Here is a 23859-nt window from a genome sequence, read left to right on the forward strand (position 1 = left end):
TCAAGCCTAGAGAATGGCTGAACCTGTCCCATGCCTTTCTGAGTTCTGATAGTAACCTTGTCTTCATCACTTCCACCGGAAGGTTGTTCCATTCATCCATCACCCTTTCCGGAGAGATGTATAGTATTTCCTTTGATATACTCCCGAATCTACGCTTTTTCAACTTCACCCTATCATCCTTTATTCTAGAGCTTCTATTCCATTGCAAGAGGTCTGCTTCCCGTCAGTTTAGACCTCTCCTGCCTAACTTCCAAAGTATACATATTGAGATCATAAGTTTGTTCCATATATGCTTTATGATCAACACTGACCATTTTAACAGCTGGACCAACTCCATCCTGTTGACATGTTTCTGAAGATGTGGTCTCCAAAATGAAGAGTTTCAAGAAACGTATACCGACTCCTTTTTTTCTGCTGGCCATTCCTCTCCCTATGCACTCAAGCATCCTTCTGGCTTTGTCATCATCTTACCAACTTGTGTGATTAGCTTAAGATTGTTCAAATGATCACTGCCAGCACTCTCTCTCTTTTTGGGGGGCAAATCAGAACTTCCCTACCTATATTACACCGTTCCATGAGATTTCTGAAACCCTCCCAAATGCATGATTTTGCATTAACATTTCATTTTAGCTGCCAAATTCTGGGCCTTTCCTCAAACTTTGTTAAATCACTCATGTTTTCTCGTACCTTCCAAGTCTGTCCACTCATTTGCTGATTTGGGTACTCTCTACATAAAAGACAAACCTATCTCAAGAAGCCATTCTCAAAATTGCTAAGGGAAATCTGAAGCAGAGCAAGGACTGAATTCCATTCACCATCGTCTGTTGTGCCCTCTGGCCCAGTCTTTTAGTCTTGGTGTTCAACTCTCCATTGGCTATTTTATGTTGCTTTTCATGTTTTATCAGAGTATAAGGTGCGACCTTTTATTAAGGTCACTAGTAAAAAAGCCCCGTTTCTGATGCAAATGAAACGGGGGGCTAGCAAGGTTTTCTTCAGAGTGTGCATGTGGGAGTGTGTGTCCCTGCCCTCTCTCCCTCCCCCCTCCGAGTCCAGTCCTTCAGTGTTAAGTTTCCCGCTGTTCTGTGTTTTTGTTACAGAGAGAGTGAGGGCATCTCTCTCCCCTCCCCCCTCTGAGTCCTTCACTGTGTGAGATTTCGTGCTATGCTGTTTTCCTTCACTCACGGGGAAACCGGATATCTCTGGTGCTTCACACTTCCGGCTGGAGGCTTCATAGAACGTTGGTCTTGCCTTTTATATATATAGATATGCCATTCTAAAATATCATTCTCTAACATATCTAATATCTAATCTGCTCGTAACCTTGGGGTCATCTTTGACTCCTCTCTCTCCTTACATTCAGCAGATTGCCAAAACCTGTCGTTTCTTTCTCTACAACAGTAGCAAAATCCGCCCCTTCATCTCTGAGCACTCTACCAGAACCCTTATCCACACTCTTATCACTTCACGTCTTGATTATTATAACCTACTTTTCACCCGCCTCCCTCTTATCCATCTCTTTCCTCTTCAATCAATCCAAAACTCTCCTGAGCGACTCATTCTCCGCCAAAGTCGCTATGCCCACATTAGCCCTCTCCTTAAGTCACTTCACTGGCTCCCTATCCGTTTCTGTATTCAATTCAAATTTCTCCTACTGACCTATAAGTGCATTCACTCTGCTGCTCCCCAGTACCTCTCCACTCTTGTCTCTCCCTAAGTCCCCCCTCGAGTACTCCGTTCTGTAGATAAATCTCTCTTATCTGTCCCTTTCTCCTCTTATCTAGATTGTAAGCTCTTTGAGCAGGGACTGTCTTTTGTGTATGGTATATAGCGCTGTGTATGCCTTGTAGTGCTACAGAAATGATAAGTAGTAGTAACATCATTCTTCAGCTATCTGTGGTGCATGGAGCTCTGAAGATCTGCTCTTCAGTTTTATGAGGGTAATTTTTTAAAACAAATCTCCTAGGTCTGGAGGTTGAGAAGGGGCCTATTTTATAAACACACCTAGGTGCACAAATTGTGGCCAGAATGAAGCTGCAGGCATTAAGGATAATGCTTAAAAGTTAGTTAATACACCTGCACTTCACCCAAGAACTCACCTCCACATGGGTCACAGATGAACAGGTTTCTCCTTTACTGATGGGTTTACATTGGTTACCAATGGAGGCCCATATTGAATTTAAACTTTGTGTGATGATCTATAATATTTATATGGTAATGCTCCACTCTATATGTTGGATTTAATAGGATTTCCAAAGCTAGTAGATCTGGGGTTTCTAGGAACCGTTTACTGTTACAATATCTAAGCCCGAAGAATGTCCATTTAAAGTCCGTATTCTCTGCTACCTTTTCATTTTTAGCAGCTCGAGTTATTGCAGACTATAAGAATAAACTGTAATAGTACAAATTTTCTTGGCACGACACGTCTTTTTTTACATGAGTAACCTGTGGGGTATTCTTATACAAACGGTTTATGTACGAAAAGGGGGCTCACAGGGGGATCCCTCTTTGGCTGTCTGTGAGTATCAGCTGTCCATGTTGTATTCACGCTTTACATGTTATCAGTGGGAAAACCTGATGAACTCTGGCATGCTGACTATGAAAGCTTATCACATGCTTGTTTTGAGTAGACCGGAACAGTCAAGAGTGCCTTTCTGATGGCAGTGGACATGGCACAAGTAGATGACTGACTCTGGAAATAGCAATTCTATGCCCCTTGCCTGAGTTACCAGAGAAGCACCAGCACAGACCTAAACTCTATTCTGTAAATGCAAGGAGAGCGGGACAGAGGCTTTGTCTCTCACATACCCTGGAGGAAAGGAGAAATAGGGGTGATATAATACAGAGGTCCAAATATTTGAAAGGTATTAATCCGCAAACGAACCTTTTCCGGAGATGGGAAGGCAGTAGAACGAGAGGGCATGAAATGAGATTGAAGAGGGGCAGACTCAAGAAAAATGTCAGGAAGTATTTTTTCACGGAGAGGGTGGTGGATGCTTGGAATGCCCTCCCGCGGGAGGTGGTGGAGAGGAAAACGGTAACGGAATTCAAACATGCGTGGGATAAACATAAAGGAATCTTGTTCTGAGGGAATGGATCCTCAGAAGCTTAGCTGAGATTAGGTGGCAGAGCCGATGGTGGGAGGCGGGGCTGGTGGTTGGGAGGCAGGGATAGTGCTGGGCAGACTTCTACGGTCTGTGCCCTGAAAATGACAGATACAAATCAACGTAAGGTACAAAAAGTAGCACATACAAGTTTATCTTGTTGGGCAGACTGGCTGGACCGTGCAGGTCTTTTTCTGCCATCTTCTACTATGTTATTTCCCTTTGACATGTAAATGGAAGGCACATCCATACCAGCTTATGCCAGGATTCTAGCACAGTATAACAGAGTGGCATCAGGGAACCTAAGTAGAGAAACTCAGTTATAGTAGCGCTATAGAAATGATAAGTAATAGTAGTAGTAGAATTGTCCCCTGGCTGTCAAAGCACAGTAGCAACTGACCAAGGTCAGGATTTTAAAGAGCTGGGTTTGTGTATGTTCATGTATGGATATATGATGAAAGCTAAATACAGATAAATGACATGTGAGCTTAGCATGTGGGTACTTAGGCATGTTCTCTCTTTCATGTCCACACCGTGGCACAGCACTAAGACCACTCAATCTCTGGCCACTCCCTATACTAAAAGGAGAAAGAGAAAAATGAAGGCAGATAAAGACCATGTGGCCCATCCATGCCATCTACTCTCCCTACCACTCCCTTAGAGATCCTGTGAACTTGTCCCAAGCGCTCTTTTATTTATTTATTTGTAACATTTGTATCCCACATTTTCCCACCTATTTGCAGGCTCAATGTGGCTTACAATGCCCTAGTATTCAGATACTGTTTTCGTCTCCACTTCCACCAGAAACATTTTGAGTTTCAATATATTTGGCAAAACAGCACCACCTTGTGGCAACTTGCTGAATTAGTGAGGCTCTAACTGCTGCGAGACACCTCAGGGTCACAGCTTTAACGTAAGAATAGTCACACGGGGTCAGACCAATGATTTATCCAGCACAGTATCCTGCTTCCAACAGTGGCCTATCCAGGTCACAAGTATGTGGCAGAAACCCAAATCATTCAGATGCAAGTAAATGGTTACTGCAGGAGGCTTTGACCCTGGCAACCTAGGTTCGATTCCCACTGCAGCTCCTTCTGACCTTGGGCAAGCCACTTAACCCTCCATTGCCCCAGGTACAAAACCTTAGATTGTGAGCTTTCTAGGGACAGAGAAAGTACCTGCATATAATGTGTACAGCGCTGTGTATGTCTAGTAGTACTTTAGAAAATAAGTACATAACCCATACTGGAACAGACCAAAGGTCCATCAAGCCCAGCATCCTGTTTCCAACAGTGGCCAATCCAGGTCACAAATACCTGGCAAGATCCCAAACAAAGTACAAAACATTTTATGCTGCTTATCTCAGAAATATTTTCCCCAAGTCCAATTTAATAATGGTCTATGGACTTTTCCTTTAGGAAGCCAACCAAACCTTTTTAAAACTCTGCTAAGCCTTTACCACATTTTCTGGCAACGAATTCCAGAGTTTAATTACACGTTGATTGAAGAAACATTTTCTCTGATTTGTTTTAAATTTACTACATTGTAGCTTCATTACATGCCCCCTAGTCCTAGTATTTTTGGAAAGTGTGAACTGACGCTTCACATCTACCCGTTCAACTCCACTCATTTTATAGACCTCTATCATATCTCCCCTCAGCCGCCTTTTCTCCAAGCTGAAGAGCCTTAAACGCTTTAGTCTTTCCTCATAGGGAAATCGTCCCACCCCCTTTATCATTTTCATCGCCCTTCTCTGCACCTTTTCTAATTCCACTATACCTTTTTTGAGATGTGGCGACCAGAATTGAACACAATATTCGAGGTGTGGTCGCACCATGGAGCGATACAAAGGCATTATAACATCCTTGTTTTTGTTTTCCATTCTTTTCCTAATATTCTATTTGCTTTCTTAGCCACAGCAGCACACTGAGCAGAAGGTTTCAACGTATCATCAACGACGACGACACCTAGATCCCTTTCTTGGTCGGCGACTTCTAACGTGGAACCTTCCATGACGTAGCTATATCAACCGGCTCGCCTTTATCCACATGTTTGCTCACCCCTTCAAAGAAATGTAGTACATAAGTACATAAGTACATAAGTAGTGCCATACTGGGAAAGACCAAAGGTCCATCTAGCCCAGCATCCTGTCACCGACAGTGGCCAATCCAGGTCAAGGGCACCTGGCACGCTCCCCAAACGTAAAAACATTCCAGACAAGTTATACCTAAAAATGAGGAATTTTTCCAGTCCATTTAATAGCGGTCTATGGACTTGTCCTTTAGGAATCTATCTAACCCCTTTTTAAACTCCGTCAAGCTAACCGCCCGTACCACGTTCTCCGGCAATGAATTCCAGAGTCTAATTACACGTTGGGTGAAGAAAAATTTTCTCCGATTCGTTTTAAATTTACCACACTGTAGCTTCAACTCATGCCCTCTAGTCCTAGTATTTTGGATAGCGTGAACAGTCGCTTCACATCCACCCGATCCATTCCACTCATTATTTTATACACTTCTATCATATCTCCCCTCAGCCGTCTCTTCTCCAAGCTGAAAAGCCCTAGCCTTCTCAGCCTCTCTTCATAGGAAAGTCGTCCCATCCCCACTATCATTTTCGTCGCCCTTCGCTGTACCTTTTCCAATTCTACTATTGGTGAGGCAAGATTTCCCTTCACTAAATCTATGTTGACTTTGTCTCATTAATCCATGCTTTTGAATATGCTCTGTAATTTTGTTCTTAATAATAGTCTCTACCATTTTGCCCAGCACCGACATATGGTCTATAATTTCTCAGATCGCCCCTGGAACCTTTTTTTTTTAAATCGGCATGACATTGGCCACCCTCCAATCTTCCGGTACCACGCTCGATTTTAAGGATGATTAGTAGTAGTACAACAGGGACTAAAGTTGTTCCATCTTCTCATAAGACTAAATGGCATACACAGGACTTTGCTACAATAAAAACAAATAGCGAATGCTACATACCTGTAGAAGGTATTCTCCGAGGACAGCAGGCTGATTGTTCTCACTGATGGGTTGACGTCCACGGCAGCCCCTCCAATCGGAAACTTCTCTAGCAAAGTCCTTTGCTAGTCCTCGCGCGCATGCGCGGCCGTCTTCCCACCCGAAACCGGCTCGAGCCGGCCAGTCCAGTATGTAGCAAGACAATACACTTCAAGGGAAGACACAACTCCAACGGGGAGGCGGGTGGGTTTGTGAGAACAATCAGCCTGCTGTCCTCGGAGAATACATTCTACAGGTATGTAGCATTCGCTTTCTCCGAGGACAAGCAGGCTGCTTGTTCTCACTGATGGGGTATCCCTAGCCCCCAGGCTCACTCAAAACAATAACCATGGTCAATTGGGCCTCGCAACGGCGAGGACATAACTGAAATTGACCTAAAAAATTTACCAACTAACTGAGAGTGCAGCCTGGAACAGAACAAACAGGGCCCTCGGGGGGTGGAGTTGGATCCTAAAGCCCAAACAGGTTCTGAAGAACTGACTGCCCGAACCGACTGTCGCGTCGGGTATCCTGCTGCAGGCAGTAATGAGATGTGAATGTGTGGACGGATGACCACGTCGCAGCTTTGCAAATTTCTTCAATGGAGGCTGACTTCAAGTGGGCTACCGACGCAGCCATGGCTCTAACATTATGAGCCGTGACATGACCCTCAAGAGCCAGCCCCGCCTGGGCGTAAGTGAAGGAAATGCAATCTGCTAGCCAATTGGATATGGTGCATTTCCCTACAGCCACTCCCCTCCTATTGGGATCAAAAGAAACAAACAATTGGGCGGACTGTCTGTGGGGCTGTGTCCGCTCCAGGTAGAAGGCCAATGCTCTCTTGCAGTCCAATGTGTGCAGCTGACGTTCAGCAGGGCAGGAATGAGGACGGGGAAAGAATGTTGGCAAGACAATTGACTGGTTCAGATGGAACTCCGACACAACCTTTGGCAAGAACTTAGGGTGAGTGCGGAGGACTACTCTGTTATGATGAAATTTGGTGTAAGGGGCCTGGGCTACCAGGGCCTGAAGCTCACTGACTCTACGAGCTGAAGTAACTGCCACCAAGAAAATGACCTTCCAGGTCAAGTACTTCAGATGGCAGGAATTCAGTGGCTCAAAAGGAGGTTTCATCAGCTGGGTGAGAACGACATTGAATCCCATGACACTGTAGGAGGCTTGACAGGGGGCTTTGACAAAAGCAAACCTCTCATGAAGCGAACAACTAAAGGCTGTCCTGAGATCGGCTTACCTTCCACATGGTAATGGTATGCACTGATTGCGCTAAGGTGAACTCTTACAGAGTTGGTCTTGAGACCAGACTCAGACAAGTGCAGAAGGTATTCAAGCAGGGTCTGTGTAGGACAAGAGCGAGGAGCTAGGGCCTTGCTGTCACACCAGACGGCAAACCTCCTCCACAGAAAGAAGTAACTCCTCTTAGTGGAATCTTTCCTGGAAGCAAGCAAGACGCGGGAGACACCCTCTGACAGACCCAAAGAGGCAAAGTCTACGCTCTCAACATCCAGGCCGTGAGAGCCAGGGACCGGAGGCTGGGATGCAGAAGAGCCCCTTCGTCCTGCGTGATGAGGGTCGGAAAACACTCCAATCTCCACGGTTCTTCGGAGGATAACTCCAGAAGAAGAGGGAACCAGATCTGACGCGGCCAAAAAGGAGCAATCAGAATCATGGTGCCTTGGTCTTGCTTGAGTTTCAACAAAGTCTTCCCCACCAGAGGAATGGGAGGATAAGCATACAGCAGGCCCTCCCCCCAATCCAGGAGGAAGGCATCCGATGCCAGTCTGCCGGGGGCCTGAAGCCTGGAACAGAACTGAGGGACTTTGTGGTTCACTCGAGATGCGAAGAGATCCACCAAGGGGGTGCCCCACGCTTGGAAGATCTGGCGCACCACTCTGGAGTTGAGCGACCACTCGTGAGGTTGCATAATCCGGCTCAGTCTGTCGGCCAGACTGTTGTTTACGCCTGCCAGATATGTGGCTTGGAGCACCATGCCGAGACGGCGAGCCCAGAGCCACATGCTGACGGCTTCCTGACACAGGGGGCGAGATCCGGTGCCCCCCTGCTTGTTGACATAGTACATGGCAACCTGGTTGTCTGTCTGAATTTGGATAATTTGATGGGACAGCCGATCTCTGAAAGCCTTCAGAGCGTTCCAGATCGCTCGCAACTCCAGGAGATTGATCTGTAGACCGCGTTCCTGGAGGGACCAGCTTCCTTGGGTGTGAAGCCCATCGACATGAGCTCCCCATCCCAGGAGAGACGCATCCGTTGTCAGCACTTTTTGTGGCTGAGGAATTTGGAAAGGACGTCCCAGAGTCAAATTGGACCAGATTGTCCACCAATACAGGGATTCGAGAAAACTCGTGGACAGGTGGATCACGTCTTCTAGACCCCCAGCAGCCTGATACCACTGGGAGGCTAGGGTCCATTGAGCAGATCTCATGTGAAGACGGGCCATGTGGCCCAGCAATCTCAACATCTGCCGAGCTGTGATCTGCTGGGACGCTCGCACCCGCGAGACGAAGGACAACAAGTTGTTGGCCCTCGTCTCTGGGAGATAGGCGCGAGCCGTCCGAGAGTCCAGCAGAGCTCCTATGAATTCGAGTTTCTGCACTGGGAGAAGATGGGACTTTGGATAATTTATCACAAACCCCAGTAGCTCCAGGAGGCGAATAGTCATCTGCATGGACTGCAGGGCTCCTGCCTCGGATGTGTTCTTCACCAGCCAATCGTCGAGATATGGGAACACGTGCACCCCCAGCCTGCGAAGTGCCGCTGCTACCACAGCTAGGCACTTTGTGAACACCCTGGGCGCAGAGGCGAGCCCAAAGGGTAGCACACAGTACTGGAAGTGGCGTGTGCCCAACTGAAATCGCAGATACTGTCTGTGAGCTGGCAGTATCGGGATGTGTGTGTAGGCATCCTTCAAGTCCAGAGAGCATAGCCAATCGTTTTGCTGAATCATGGGGAGAAGGGTGCCCAGGGAAAGCATCCTGAACTTTTCTTTTACGAGATATTTGTTCAGGGCCCTTAGGTCTAGGATGGGACGCATCCCCCCTGTTTTCTTTTCCACAAGGAAGTACCTGGAATAGAATCCCAGCCCTTCTTGCCCGGATGGCACGGGCTCGACCGCATTGGCGCTGAGAAGGGTGGAGAGTTCCTCTGCAAGTACCTGCTTGTGCTGGAAGCTGTAAGACTGAGCTCCCGGTGGACAATTTGGAGGTTTTGAGGCCAAATTGAGGGTGTATCCTTGCCGGACTATTTGGAGAACCCACTGGTCGGAGGTTATTAGAGGCCACCTTTGGTGAAAAGCTTTCAACCTCCCCCCGACTGGTAGGTCGCCCGGCACTGACACTTGGATGTCGGCTATGCTCTGCTGGAGCCAGTCAAAAGCTCGCCCCTTGCTTTTGCTGGGGAGCCGAGGGGCCTGGCTGAGGCGCACGCTGCTGACGAGAGCGAGCGCGCTGGGGCTTAGCCTGGGCCGCAGGCTGTCGAGAAGGAGGATTGTACCTACGCTTACCAGAAGAGTAGGGAACAGTCTTCCTTCCCCCGAAAAATCTTCTACCTGTAGAGGTAGATGCTGAAGGCTGCCGGCGGGAGAACTTGTCGAATGCGGTGTCCCGCTGGTGGAGAGACTCTACCACCTGTTCGACTTTCTCTCCAAAAATGTTGTCCGCACGGCAAGGCGAGTCCGCAATCCGCTGCTGGAGTCTATTCTCCAGGTCGGCGGCACGCAGCCATGAGAGCCTGCGCATCACCACACCTTGAGCAGCGGCCCTGGACGCAACATCAAAGGTGTCATACACCCCTCTGGCCAGGAATTTTCTGCACGCCTTCAGCTGCCTGACCACCTCCTGAAAAGGCTTGGCTTGCTCAGGGGGAAGAGCATCAACCAAGCCCGCCAACTGCCGCACATTGTTCCGCATGTGTATGCTCGTGTAGAGCTGGTAAGACTGGATTTTGGCCACGAGCATAGAGGAATGGTAGGCCTTCCTCCCAAAGGAGTCTAAGGTTCTAGAGTCCTTGCCCGGGGGCGCCGAAGCATGCTCCCTAGAACTCTTAGCCTTCTTTAGGGCCAGATCCACAACTCCAGAATCATGAGGCAACTGGGTGCGCATCAGCTCTGGGTCCCCATGGATCCGGTACTGGGACTCGATCTTCTTGGGGATGTGGGGATTAGTTAGAGGTTTTGTCCAGTTCGCAAGCAATGTCTTTTTTAGGACATGGTGCAAGGGAACAGTGGACGCTTCCTTAGGTGGAGAAGGATAGTCCAGGAGCTCAAACATTTCAGCCCTGGGCTCGTCCTCCACAACCACCGGGAAGGGGATGGCCGTAGACATCTCCCGGACAAAGGAAGCGAAAGACAGACTCTCAGGAGGAGAAAGCTGTCTTTCAGGAGAGGGAGTGGGATCAGAAGGAAGACCCTCAGACTCCTCGTCAGAGAAATATCTGGGGTCTTCTTCTTCCTCCCACGAGGCCTCACCCTCGGTGTCAGACACAAGTTCACGAACCTGTGTCTGCAACCTCGCCCGGCTCGACTCAGTGGAGCCACGTCCACGATGGGGGCGTCGAGAGGTAGACTCCCTGGTCCGCATCGATGAAGCTCCCTCCGCCGACGTAGTCGGGGAGCCCTCCTGGGAGGTGGCCGCAGTCGGCACCGCACGCGGTACCGACGTCGGGGACCTCACCCCGGGCGATGGGCCAGCCGGCGCCACGCTCGACGGTACCGGAGGCGCAAGCACCGCCGGTACCGGAGGGGTAGGGCGCAACAGCTCTCCCAGAATCTCTGGGAGAACGGCCCGGAGGCTCTCGTTCAGAGCGGCTGCAGAGAAAGGCAAAGAGGTCGATGCAGGCGTCGACGTCAGAACCTGTTCCAGGCGAGGAGGCTGTTCCGGGCTGTCCAGAGTGGAGCGCATCGACACCTCTTGAACAGAGGGTGAGCGGTCCTCTCGGTGCCGATGCCTGCTGGGTGCCGACTCCCTCGGCGACCCAGAGCTCTCGGTGCCGACGCGGGGAGGCGACCGGTGTCGATGCTTCTTCGATTTCTTCCGAAGCATGTCACCGGAGCTCCCCGGCACCGACGAGGATGACGTAGAATCCAGCCGTCGCTTCCTCGGGGCCGAGGCCGAAGGAGGTCGGTCTCGGGGGGGCTGTACCGCAGGAGCCCTCAGGGTAGGAGGAGACCCACCCGAAGGCTCACCGCCACCAGCAGGGGAATGGACAGCCCTCACCTGCACTCCTGACGATGCACCACCGTCCGACGACATCAGCAGACGAGGTCCCGGTACCACCGACGTCGATGCAGCTATCCGATGTCTCGGCGCCGATGCAGAGGCCCGATGCCTCGATGCACTCGATGCAGGGGCGGCAGAGGAAGATGGTCTGGACGCTGACGACGTCGATGCACTCGAAGATCCCGGTGCCGATGCCGACGAAGAGCCCGAGAACAACACGTTCCACTGGGCTAGTCTCGCTACCTGAGTCCGCCTTTGAAGCAGGGAACACAGACTGCAGTTCTGAGGGCGGTGCTCGGCCCCCAGACACTGAAGACACGACGAGTGTCGATCAGTGAGCGAGATAACCCGGGCGCACTGGGTGCACTTCTTGAAGCCGCTGGAAGGCTTCGATGTCATGGGCGGAAAAATCGCGCCGGCGAAATCAAAGTCCGAAATGACGGAAAAAGAGCACCAAAAAAATTTGTAAGGGAGAAAATCTCGACCGAGGCCGAAAAGAGGCCTACCCCGACGACGAAAGAAAACTTATCGGGGCAAAAAGCTGGAAGTACGGGGAGGATTAACACGAAACCAGGGGGGGGGGGGGGGGTTTCCGGAGCACTTCCCGACGCTTGAAAGACTTTTCCGAAGAAAAAACACGTCAAAATAAATTTGGACGCGCGAGGTCGACTTTCCGGGGCTCGACACGGCGAAAACACGACCGTACCGAGTGCGGACAAAAGAAGACTGGCCGGCTCGAGCTGGTTTCGGGCGGGAAGACGACCGCGCATGCGCGGTGCGCGCGGGCGCGCGAGGACTAGCAAAGGACTTTGCTAGAGAAGTTTCCGATTGGAGGGGCTGCCGTGGACGTCAACCCATCAGTGAGAACAAGCAGCCTGCTTGTCCTCGGAGAATGTCACCAATTGGAACATCGATGGTGACAATCTCATGATAAAATACCAACGGTAGAATGGAGTAAGGCTATAAAAACTTATAAAACCAGCAATTTATAGTTCTAAAAAATCTTATTTTGCTTCACTTTTAGAAAATCCATCTTTTTGTTCTAAGCAGCTTTAGAGACCTAGTACCTATGTATTGTACTGATGTGGATATTGATCAATACCCTTCAGCTTCATCTTTGGCACTAAAATTATTAAGAGAGACTTAGTACCTCCTACTCTACAAGCTATCACTGAACTTTGTGTCTGCTTCATTGAATAACCCAGCTATTGCCTGTCAAAAGAGATCAAGTTCTCTCCCTCCTGTCTGAACTCTTCTTCTTCTAGTCTATTGACCCCCCCCCTCCCCCTTTAGTCACTAATTGGTTTACTTCTTTTTTAAAATCCTCTTCTAAAGTCCGGACAATACCCCGCAAGGTTAGGAGGAATTCTTCTCACTCCCATTCTTATGCTGACGACACCCAGCTTTATATCTCCACACCAGAAATCACTGCGGAAACCCAGGCCAAGGTATCGGCCTGCTTATCCGACATTGCTGCCTGGATGTCCAACCGCCACCTGAAACTGAACATGGCCAAGACTGAACTTATTGTTTTCCCACCCAAACCCACTTCTCCTCTCCCTTCACTCTCTATCTCAGTTGATAACACCCTCATTGTCCCCGTCTCATCTGCCCGCAACCTCGGTGTCATCTTCGACTCCTCCCTCTCCTTCTCTGCGCATATCCAGCAGACAGCCAAGACCTGTCGCTTCTTCCTCTATAACATTAGCAAAATTCGCCCCTTCCTTTCTGAGCACACCACCCAAACTCTCATCCACTCTCTCATTACCTCTCGCCTTGACTACTGCAACCTACTCCTCACCGGCCTCCCACTTAGCCATCTATTCCCCATTCAGTCCGTTCAGAACTCTGCTGCACGTCTTATCTTCCGCCTCGACCGATATACTCATATCACCCCTCTCCTCAGGTCACTTCACTGGCTTCCGATCAGATACCGAATACAGTTCAAGCTTCTCCTACTCACAAATGCACTCGATCTGCAGCCCCTCCTTACCTCTCTTCCCTCATCTCCCCTTACTTCCCTACCCGTAACCTCCGCTCTCAAGACAAATCCCTCCTTTCAGTACCCTTCTCCACCACCGCCAACTCCAGGCTCCGCCCTTTCTGCCTCGCCTCTCCCCATGCTTGGAACAAACTCCCTGAGCCCATACGCCGGGCCCCCTCCCTACCCATCTTCAAATCATTGCTCAAAGCCCACCTCTTCAATGTCGCCTTCGGCACCTAATCACTACATCTCTTCTCAGATAAGTCCTCACCCGCATTCCGTTATTTTCCAAACTATCTGACTCCATTCTTGCTGCTCAATTATCATCCTGCCTAGATAATCATGATTGTCTGAATCCACTTCAATTTGGTTTTACAGCATTTCATAGTTTTACCTTTCGCCATAAAACATCTAGCATCGATCCAAGATGGCCCTGTGCTAGGACGCTACCTCAGACGCACTCTGAAGCCTACCTCCGTAGCACCGAAAGAGGAGTCCGAAGTTCCCATATTATGGGGAAGCGGCGTGGAAAGGCGAGGGAGGCTCCTGTTACCCTTACTGGTACCCCCCTCTCGAGGCAGACGACGTTGGAAAGCTTCGGAGTGTCTCTGGGACCCCGTTCGACATCTTCTCCTGCAATCCGACCGGCTTCTAACAACTCGGTCAGCAGTGTAGACGACGTCCATGCGGCACCACCTCAACCAGGAAGCGAGCGAGCGGTTTGTGATTTGCGGGGTCCCATGCCTGGAACGGAGAGGACCCTCGAAGAAAGGAGCCCAACCGAACGCTTGGGTGAGGAGGAAGATCTGGTAGGACAGAGTTTAAAAAATTTCCCTCTACCAACGAGAGATGGTTTAAAATTGATCTCTAACTCACCTCTTCTTGAGTTTAATATTGAAATGGTGAAACCTGCCGTAGTGACTATTGAAGCACTATGGGACCTAACTTTTTCAATGCATTCTTCGTTGCAGACGGTTTTATTGAAGAGTGCAGGTGAAATAAAAACTTCGTCAAAAGCCCTGTTGATTCAGGAGCAAATTAGTGCCTGACAGTTGTCGGAAACAAAATTGCTTGAAGATAAAATTCTCAAGCTGGAGAACTTGAACAAAGCCACGATTAAGGATAGTAACTTTGTTAAAAAGAAAATGAAATACCTTGAAAATCAGCAGAGAAGACTTAATTTGCGGTTTCTCAACATCCCCAGATCTCCCATTCTTTCAGCGACTGAAATGGTTAAAAGATATTTGCGGGAGGTTCTAGGGATGCCAGGTGAATCTCTCCCACCCATAACAAGGGTAATTTATCTTCAGACTTTAACACCGCCTAAATCTGGAGGTGACCATGCTGTTGTGGATGGAGGACTGAACCTGACATCTGTCCTGGAGTCTTCCTTAGAAATAATTAACCAAAGGACAACAGCAGTGGCTCTTGAAATAGAGAGGGAGATGGTATTGAAGTTATTCTTTAAACATTTAGACTCAATGTTTTTAAGGCTCTAAAGAAGGATTTTTCTGGATCTCGCAAGAGAGACTCAAGCTAGACGTAGGGCCTTTTTGGCTCTACGTCAAAGAACATTAAACCTAGGGGCAACGTTTACCCTTAAATTTCCTTGTATTTGTCGCTTTATTTACCAACAGAATAGTTATCAATTTACAGAGCCAAAACAACTCGAGGATTTTTTATGCTCTAAGGAGACTGAGAATGTCATTGTTAAGGCTTAAGGTCCCATATGGACACTGGATGATAGATAGAGAATGTTTTTTCGGGAGTGTAATCGTCTGATAAATATTATTTCCTATGTAAATGGTAATTTGTATCTTGGATCTAGTTAGGTATTTCCAATCTTGAGGTCGATATTTGAAATATTATTTCATTCAATGAGATAACTAGTTTATCTCAAGAATGTAAGCTTTTTCTGTTTTTGATTATTGCAATTGTTTCTATGCCTCTTTGATAAGATGTATATATTGAAAATTATAAGTAAATAAAAAAAAAAAACAACAACATCTAGCATCAGAGACAAGAAAGAGGTAATAGTCTTACTGAAGTTTGATTTGACTGCTACATTTGACACAGTGGATTGATTGGGATATCAGGTAGCGTTCTTTCATGATTCAAAGAATTGTCAGGCACTAACTGTTAAAATGAAAGGTGATTTCTCTGATCCTTGGGTGCAAGGCTCTCCACTATCAGCCATTTTGTTTAATGTCTACATGACTACTACGGATCATGTTTTTTCTTTATTAAGTGTGCCTGTTTATTCACGTGCTGATATGTTACTTTACCATTCTGAAAGTCTAAAGGCATAGGGATATCATAAATGCGGCCAATGTGATGGAAGGCGGCAATCGATTTTGGTGGGCTAGAAAAAAAGAGGATGATTCCCATATTGAGCACCACTGATTGTAACACCACTCGGGTAATATACGTCATACATTGCCCATGCGGGTTATTATATGTGGGACAAACTAACCGAAACTTGAAAACGCGTTTGGTAGAGAACAGACATTGCTTAAAACAAAAACCAAAAAAAACACTGGAAGCCCCTATGGTCAAACACTGTGTAGAGTTCAATCACAGGTTTGAAGAACTTAAATGTATAGTTACTGAGCATATATCAGACAATGGCCACCGAGGAGATATTCAAGAATTTTATGGGAATGTGAGCAGCGCTTGATTTATCAGTACGACACAATAATCATTAATAGTTTAAACGGACCAATGGATTGGGATGCTTTTTTCTGATTGGGTATGCGATGTTCAGTGCAATAAAGTTAGTTGAAGAAAAAAAGAATTCTGAGTGTCTTTAAATTCCCTCTCGCCATTTTGTACTTGAATGATTTAAAGAATAGTTTCACCTCCTGACACAGCTTTGCGAAACAAGAGGGCCCTTGTTGAGGACTATGAATTTTGTGCCATGACTGTAGGAATGTTGCTTGCATCATATTTTCTACAATTGAAGAGATCGTAAGAAAGCTAAGTGCTTATATTTACAGCTATTCATGCAAAAATAATGGCTCAGTTTGGGTCTTGAAAGTGGAGAAGATATTTTGATTAGAAACACTTTAAAATATGAGTACAGTAGTTGTCTGTTATTTTTCCTATTTATTTATTTATTTTATTTAGTTGCATTTGTATCCCACATTTTCCCACCTATTTGCGGGCTCAGTGTGGCTTACAATACATTGTAAATGTTGGAAATACAGTTTCTTACATTACATTACGATTATGGGTTACATTGTGAGCAGATAAAGGAAGACAAGGTCAGATCAGTCGCCTTTGGGGCGTGGAAACTAAAGGATGTGGTGTGGGGGATTTACTACGCTGATCGAATAATAGCAAGTGAGCGATGGGGTAGACAGTTTTTATCTGTGGGTAGATATTGAATGGGAGAGTACGGGGACGTGGAGTACGTGGGGTAATATCTTGAGGCATTGTTATGATGTATATGGGATTTATATGTTTTGCTCCTTGCGGTATGTTTTGTCAAAGAGATAGGTCTTCAATCGTTTGCGGACAGTTGTTTTTTTCCTCTCTTCAGGGAGTTTTTTTCCACTATGGTTTTTACAACTTGCCAGTGAGCCGATCAGAGTGCGCCCTTAGGGTTAATATGTGTAAAAGTCTATAACTTAGGTTCCAAAAAACAACAAGGCAAACAATCTGTAAATTCCAACGTGGAAAACAAAACAGCAGATCAATATAACATCCAAAGATTTTATTAATGATACTGGGGCAGTTGAGACTCGTATTATTAAGTATAATTATAATTGAGGCATACTTTTCTTCAAGTTTTAAGTGTGAGATAAATTTGTTTATTGGTGGATAATGAAGAAGGACGTAGCGAAGCTTGAGGAATGGTCTGGAATTTGGCAGCTAAGATTTAATGCTAAAAAAATGCAGGGTCATGCATTAGGGCTGCAAAGCCCAAGGGAATGGTACAGTTTAGGAGGTGAAGAACCTTTGTGCATAAAAGAGCAACAGGACTTGGGTGTGATCATATGCGATGATCTTAAGGTGGCCAAACAGAGGCGACGGTGAAAACTACATAAGTATTGCCATACTGGGAGAGACCAAAGGTCCATCAAGCCCAGCATCCTGTTTCCCACAGTGGCCAATCCAGGACCTATTGCCTGGAAAGGCAACTTGAAGCAGCCAGAGACAGGGGCAAAGGGCCAAAAAAGGGACCTCGCAAGGTAAAACTGAACTGCAGGAGAACTGCTGAAAGCCCCAGCTGCCAAGCACAAGCGTAACCCAGACCAGATCTGAGCTCGCCAGGAGGCGGCCAGTCATATTCAAGCGAATATGACACCAAGAGAAAAGACCCTGAGGAACCCACCCTGGCAGAAGTAAAAAAGTAACTCTGGAGACCAGGAGAGACATGAGCACCATGTTCCTGCTCTAAAAACCAGGTGCAAAGACAAATTGCTCCCCTGAGAGGCAATGGATCAAGAAAATAAAATACCCTCAAGGAATAGCACAGCTCCGTAGTTTCTTTAACGGGAGGATGAGGGAAAAGTGGAAGCAGAACTGAACAGAGCTGCCCAGAGATCCAGTCTGCCCATGTAAGGCCTGGTAACCCAGCACAAGCCGTACTCCAAACTGTACTTGAGGCGGTACTTCAGGCGTGAAAGGAACAAGGGCCTACCGCAGCCTTCATGCAGCTACCGAACCCAAATGATCTTTGGCGCTACTGCAAGTTCAGAAAAGGAAGGTAGCCACCTAGGATCCGTTATTGGAGGCAAAATAAGAGGGCAAACACAAAAAAGGCTGCTGAACAACAAACAGGCAATTGCCTAGGAGTCTCCCACGGTGCGTAAGTAACAGTGAGCACATCTGGAAGAGGTCACAGTCCCTCAAGCCCTGCCGCAGCAGGGCCGATATAAGCCGCCTTGACTCATAGTCTCTGAAAGCAGTGGTGCACGCAAAGGCCACAAAGCTTTCTACCTAGGGCCCTGCAGAACTCGACTCCGCTAGAGGTAGAGACGGCGGGAAAAAGGCGGAGAGGCAAAAACCCCGAGGTCACTCCCTTTCATGGGGAACAAGAACATATGTTCCTTTTTTTTTTTTAAACAGAAACCCGGGTGCAACAAAAAGCGAAAACTTGGGGGAAAAGAAAGACACTCACAACTTGTGGTCCAACAAGATGGCTACCAAGGCTCTGACAATTGTCGAAACAGAACAGCCCGCGCTCCACTTAAGCGGGAAACTTAACTAGCGGCTGCTGACAGCGGTAGCTGTAAATGGTGGATAGCCTGCACATCCTGGGAATTACCCTGCTGCCATTTCGGGGACAAAGAAACAAAACTGCTACCATGAGTATTGTGTTCAATTCTGGTCGCTGCATCTCAAGAAAGATATAGTGGAATTGGAAAAGGTGCAGCGAAGGGTGACTAAAATGATAGCGGGGATGGGACGACTTCCCTATGAAGAAAGACTAAGGAGGCTAGGGCTTTTCAGCTTGGAGAAGAGACAGCTGAGGGGAGGCATGATAGAGGTATGGTGGATGGAACAGGTGGATGTGAAGCGTCTGTTCACGCTTTCCAAAAATACTAGGACTAGGGGGCATGCGATGAAACTACAGTGTAGTAAATTTAAAACAAATCGGAGAAAATGTTTCTTCACTGAACGCATAATTAAACTCTGGAATTCGTTGCCGGAGAACGTGGTGAAGGCGGTTAGCTTAGCAGAGTTTAAAAAGGGTTTAGACGGTTTCCTAAAGAACAAGTCCATAAACCACTACTAAATGGACTTGGGAAAAATCCACGATTCCAGGAATAACATGTATAGAATGTTTGTACGTTTAGGAAACTCGCCAGGTGTCCTTGGCCTGGATTGGCCGCTGTCATGGACAGGATGCTGGGCTCAATGGACCCTTGGTCTTTTCCCAGTGTGGCATTACTTATGTACTTATGGTACTCTGCACCAACAGCAATACAAGTGCACACTCACCCTGTGGCGCTGCTGGGAGAAGCCCGCCACCTCTCAGGCAATGGAGATCCTCCACTACCCTCTCCTCTCCCAGCCCAAATACTGGGGGCAGCAGATTCTTTCCAGGAACCATTCGAAGGCTTGTTTTTTAGACAGCTGTGGTGAGGAAGGAGAGGAGCTGGAGAGGGTAGAAGGGTGGGGGAGTGAACTGGGGTGACCAGGTGTACCTCTTAAAGGCGGCACCACTCAGCCGCACACCCCTAGCTCTACTGAACTGAGAAACCCAGAACAGGAGCTGCCTCCAAATGAAACCAGGAGCTCGTGAGAGCATTCCATTGTATAAAGCAGTGCAATTCAGCGCTCCTATCGCCACCTGCTGGTAAATGGACACAACCCAAGTCTCTGCATTCATCTGCTGCTGATGCTAAGGAAGAGGGAAATATTATAGACACATTTAAATACCTATATGGCATAAATGCACAGCAGCCGTCTTTTTCAATTGAAAGGAAGCTCTAGAAAGAGGGGGAATAAGATGAAGGTGAAAGGGGAGAGACTCGGAAGTAACCTGAGGAAATACTTCTTCACAGAAAGGGTGGTGAATTCGTGGAATCCCCCCCCCCCCCCCCCCCCCCAGTGGAAGTGGTAGAGGTGAAAACAGTACCTGAATTCAGGAGAGCTTGGGACAAGTACATAGGATCTCTAAGGGAGTAACAGGGAGAGTAGATGGCATGGATGAGCAGCCTGGGTAGGCCATATGGTTTTCATCTGCCTTCATTTTTTAATGTTTCTATAAAAGTCATCTTGCGTGCATAAAAAGGCCTTTATGCATGAAAAGTACTTCATAGAATTAGCCTGACTTTATCCCTGAGGTAGTGGTGACTTGCCCAAGGTCACAAGCAACAGCAGCGGGAACTGAACAGTCTTCCCTGTAGAGAGCTGCACGGGAATGGGGTTTGCGGGAATCCCACGGAGACGGAGGCAGTTCTTCGGGGTTCCTATGGAAGTGTAAGCTACACCTGCACCAGCCTCCCATCTACCAAATACCAAGTTCTTTGAATGCTGTCTCCTCCTCCTCTTCCTTGCTTTAACAGCACAAATGTGGAAAGCCTTCCACTAAGGAGGTGGTAGAGACACAAATGGTGACTGAATTCAAAAAGGCGTGGGATGAACATAGAGGATCTCTAATTAGAAAATGGAAGTTATAAAAAACCTAACCTTAAATGGCTGCATGTGTGTGGATGTGTGAAGTAATACTCAGATGGCGACTCTGGCTGTGATTAACTAGGGCCAATACCAGGCAGACTTGTATGGTCTGTGTCTAATATATGGAAGTCTGGTTTAGGATGGGCTGGAAAGGGCTTAGACAGCAACTTCAGTGGCTGGAACATAAGGACAGTTCTGGACAGATTTTTACAATCTGTGTCCCACAAATGAGAAGACGCATAAACTGGAGTGGGCTTCGACGACAACTCCAGCAGTTGGAACATATGGATAGGGCCAGATAGACTTCTATGGTGTGTTCCAGAAACACCAAAGAAAGACCATAATCAAGTATACAACATCACACTCCTTGATTTAATCATGAATTGATAATGAGTGTGACTATTGAGCAGACTGGATGGACCCATTCAGGTCTTTATTTGCTGTCATTTACTATGTTACAATTAATCCTCTTTGTTCCCAGGACCTCAGCTCTGACACAGGTGTGAGCACTGGATGTCACCTGACCTTCTGGCACGTGCATGTGGTGACCTCTCAGCATACAGTGCCAGTAAATCAGAGACAAATCTTACATGTGCACACCAGAGTGTTCCAAGTTTCAGCTTCCATTCCTTCCTTGCCTACAGTGCTGTGGCTCAAATCCAGACAGAGACTGAGGGAGCTGACTGGAATTTTCTTTTGTATACCATTAAATTCTTACGGGGATGGGTTAAAAGTTTTGCGGGGATGGGTTGGGATGGGTAAGATTCCAGTGCGGGCGGGTAAGATTCCTGTAGGGATGGGCGGGGGATTGGTAAGATTTCTGTCCCAGTGCAACTCTCTACATCCCTGGTTCTCAACCCACTACTCTAACTAGAAACTACAGTTCCACCTCCAAATTCCATGCAAATGCTTAGAAACAAGCCAGAGCACCATTCTGGATAAAAGCTTTATAAAATGACCCCATTAATAAAAAAAATAAACCAAAATGTGATCAGCAATGTGTCTCAGGATACTGCGATACTGTACACAAAACAAGATATCGACGGCCTATAGCAAAGAGAATCTGAATTCACTGCATACTTTAGGACTGAAGATGTCGGACTTACCCGCAAGTCTCCTGTGCCAGGGAAATACTCCCCATACTTGTGGAATGAAACAGTCATTACTCTGTCAGTTGTATAAAAAGCTTCTTCAACACCATCCCCATGGTGGATGTCGATGTCAATATACAGCACTCGCTGGTGGTACCTGAAAAAGGAAATATAATTTTATTTTGTTACATTTGTACCCCGCGCTTTCCCACTTATAGCAGGTTCAATGCGGCTTACATATTATACACAGGTACTTATTTGTACCTGGGGCAATGGAGGGTTAAGTGACTTGCCCAGAGTCACAAGGAGCTGCAGTGGGAATCGAACCCAGTTCCCCAGGACCAAAGTCCACCATACTAACCACTAGGCCACTCCTCCACTCCACTAAGAGTACTGCACTGTAAAATCTACCTCCTTTGATCATTCATTCACTATTCTCTCTTCCCTTTCTTTTTATTCTTTGTAAACATCATACAATTCACATTTCAATAAGCCAGCCTCAGCTTTTACACGTTCCTTCCGTTTTTCATGCAAGGATGGCCTTGAACCCTTTCACTCCTTTTACAGAATTTCACAGCCTATGAAAATGTTCTAGGCACTTTTTCTTACCATAAGATCTTGCTTGATCTAGTTTATGAATGAGTTCCCTAGTGTTGCTGAACACGTGAAACACCTAGAAAATGGGACATTTTAACTACATTGTATGATACATAGCAGAGGAATGTCTAAAGGATGAACTTCCATGGCTGATCCTCACGCACACAGTTCTAGGTTTGGATAGGCTATATGAAGACAAGAGGTCCCGAGTTCAACCTTCTTCTGATCTCTTAATGGGTTAATAAAGGGAATCGTCACTTCTCCAACACTGAATACAATTCCTTCCCAATCCTACCTCTTGTGACTGGCTAACAATTGTGCTCTTTGCACCATTCCCTGGAGGAGAGGTTCAAACAGGGTTGGTTTTCAGGATACTCACACTAAACACTCATTAGGGCTTATCCACATACATGGTCAATCTATTAAACCTTCCGACCAGAAACATGTCAACGTCTTCACGATCAAACATTAACCTGCACCTTCCCAATTGCAAAGGACTAAATTACAAAACCTACCATGCATCCAACTTCCCCTACCTGGGATCCCAACTCTGGAATGCTCTGCCCAGATACATTTGGTCAATTAGTGAATATCTTCCCTTTAGGAAACTATTGAAAACCCGTCTATTCAAACAGGTTTACCCGAATGACCTGACATACCATAAGTAATCATAAGATTTGTTAGGAACTGGGCAACATTCTGGGGAAGGGGGAGCCTATTCCGAAAGGATGGGCTCCATCTTAACCAGAGTGGGACCAGGCTGCTGGCATCGGCGTTTAAAAAGGAGATAGAGCAGCTTTTAAACTAGAAATGGGGGGAAGGCCGACAGTCGCTCAAAAGAGCATGGTTCGGGATAAGGTATCTTTCAAAGATATCACCATAACAGGGAAGATAGAGTATCCTGATAGTGAGGTTGCAAAAGAGATTGTAGTAGATCGGGTATCTTTAAATAACAATAAAAATCAGACAAAAGATTGCCAATTAATACTGTCAAGTACTAAGCATGATGTACTTAGGAACAACAAACATAGTTTGAAATGTCTATATGCGAATGCCAGGAGCCTAAGAAATAAGATGGGGGAGTTGGAATATATTGCACTAAATGAAAAATTAGATATAATAGGCATCTCTGAGACCTGGTGGAAGGAGGATAACCAGTGGGACACTGTCATACCGGGGTACAAATTATATCGTAGTGATAGGGTGAATCGGATTGGTGGAGGGGTAGCATTGTATATTAACGAGAGCCTTGAATCAAATAGATTGAAAATTCTGCAGGAAACAAAACACTCCTTGGAATCACTGTGGATTGAAATTCCATGTGCAAAGGGGAAAAGGATAGTGATAGGAGTGTACTACCGTCCGCCTGGCCAGGACGAACAGACGGATGCGGAAATGTTAAAGGAAATCAGGGACGCAAACAAACTGGGCAACACAATAATAATGGGGGATTTCAATTACCCGCATATAGACTGGGTTAATGTAACATCTGTACACGCAAGGGACATAAGATTTCTTGATGAAATCAAGGACAGCTTCATGGAACAGCTAGTTCAGGAGCCGACAAGAGAAGGAAAAATACTAGACTTAGTCCTTAGTGGTGCTCATGATCTAGTGCAGGGGGTAACGATACGAGGGCCGCTTGATAACAGTGATCATAATATGATCGGTTTTGATATTGGCATTGAAGGAAGTGAA

General features: G+C 46.9%; 1 protein-coding gene across 1 annotated transcript in view; it reads right to left on the minus strand.

The window, feature by feature from the left end:
• The window catches only part of HDAC2 (histone deacetylase 2), a 157452-nt gene that overhangs the window by 72333 nt on the left and 61260 nt on the right, over positions 1–23859 (minus strand). The window contains exon 6 of the mRNA XM_030199223.1: positions 21580–21721. Coding sequence (XP_030055083.1) covers positions 21580–21721 — 142 coding nt within the window. The remainder of the gene's footprint in view (positions 1–21579; positions 21722–23859) is intronic.

Source organism: Microcaecilia unicolor, chromosome 3, assembly GCF_901765095.1.
Source record: "Microcaecilia unicolor chromosome 3, aMicUni1.1, whole genome shotgun sequence".
In the NCBI taxonomy this organism is placed as follows: domain Eukaryota; kingdom Metazoa; phylum Chordata; class Amphibia; order Gymnophiona; family Siphonopidae; genus Microcaecilia; species Microcaecilia unicolor.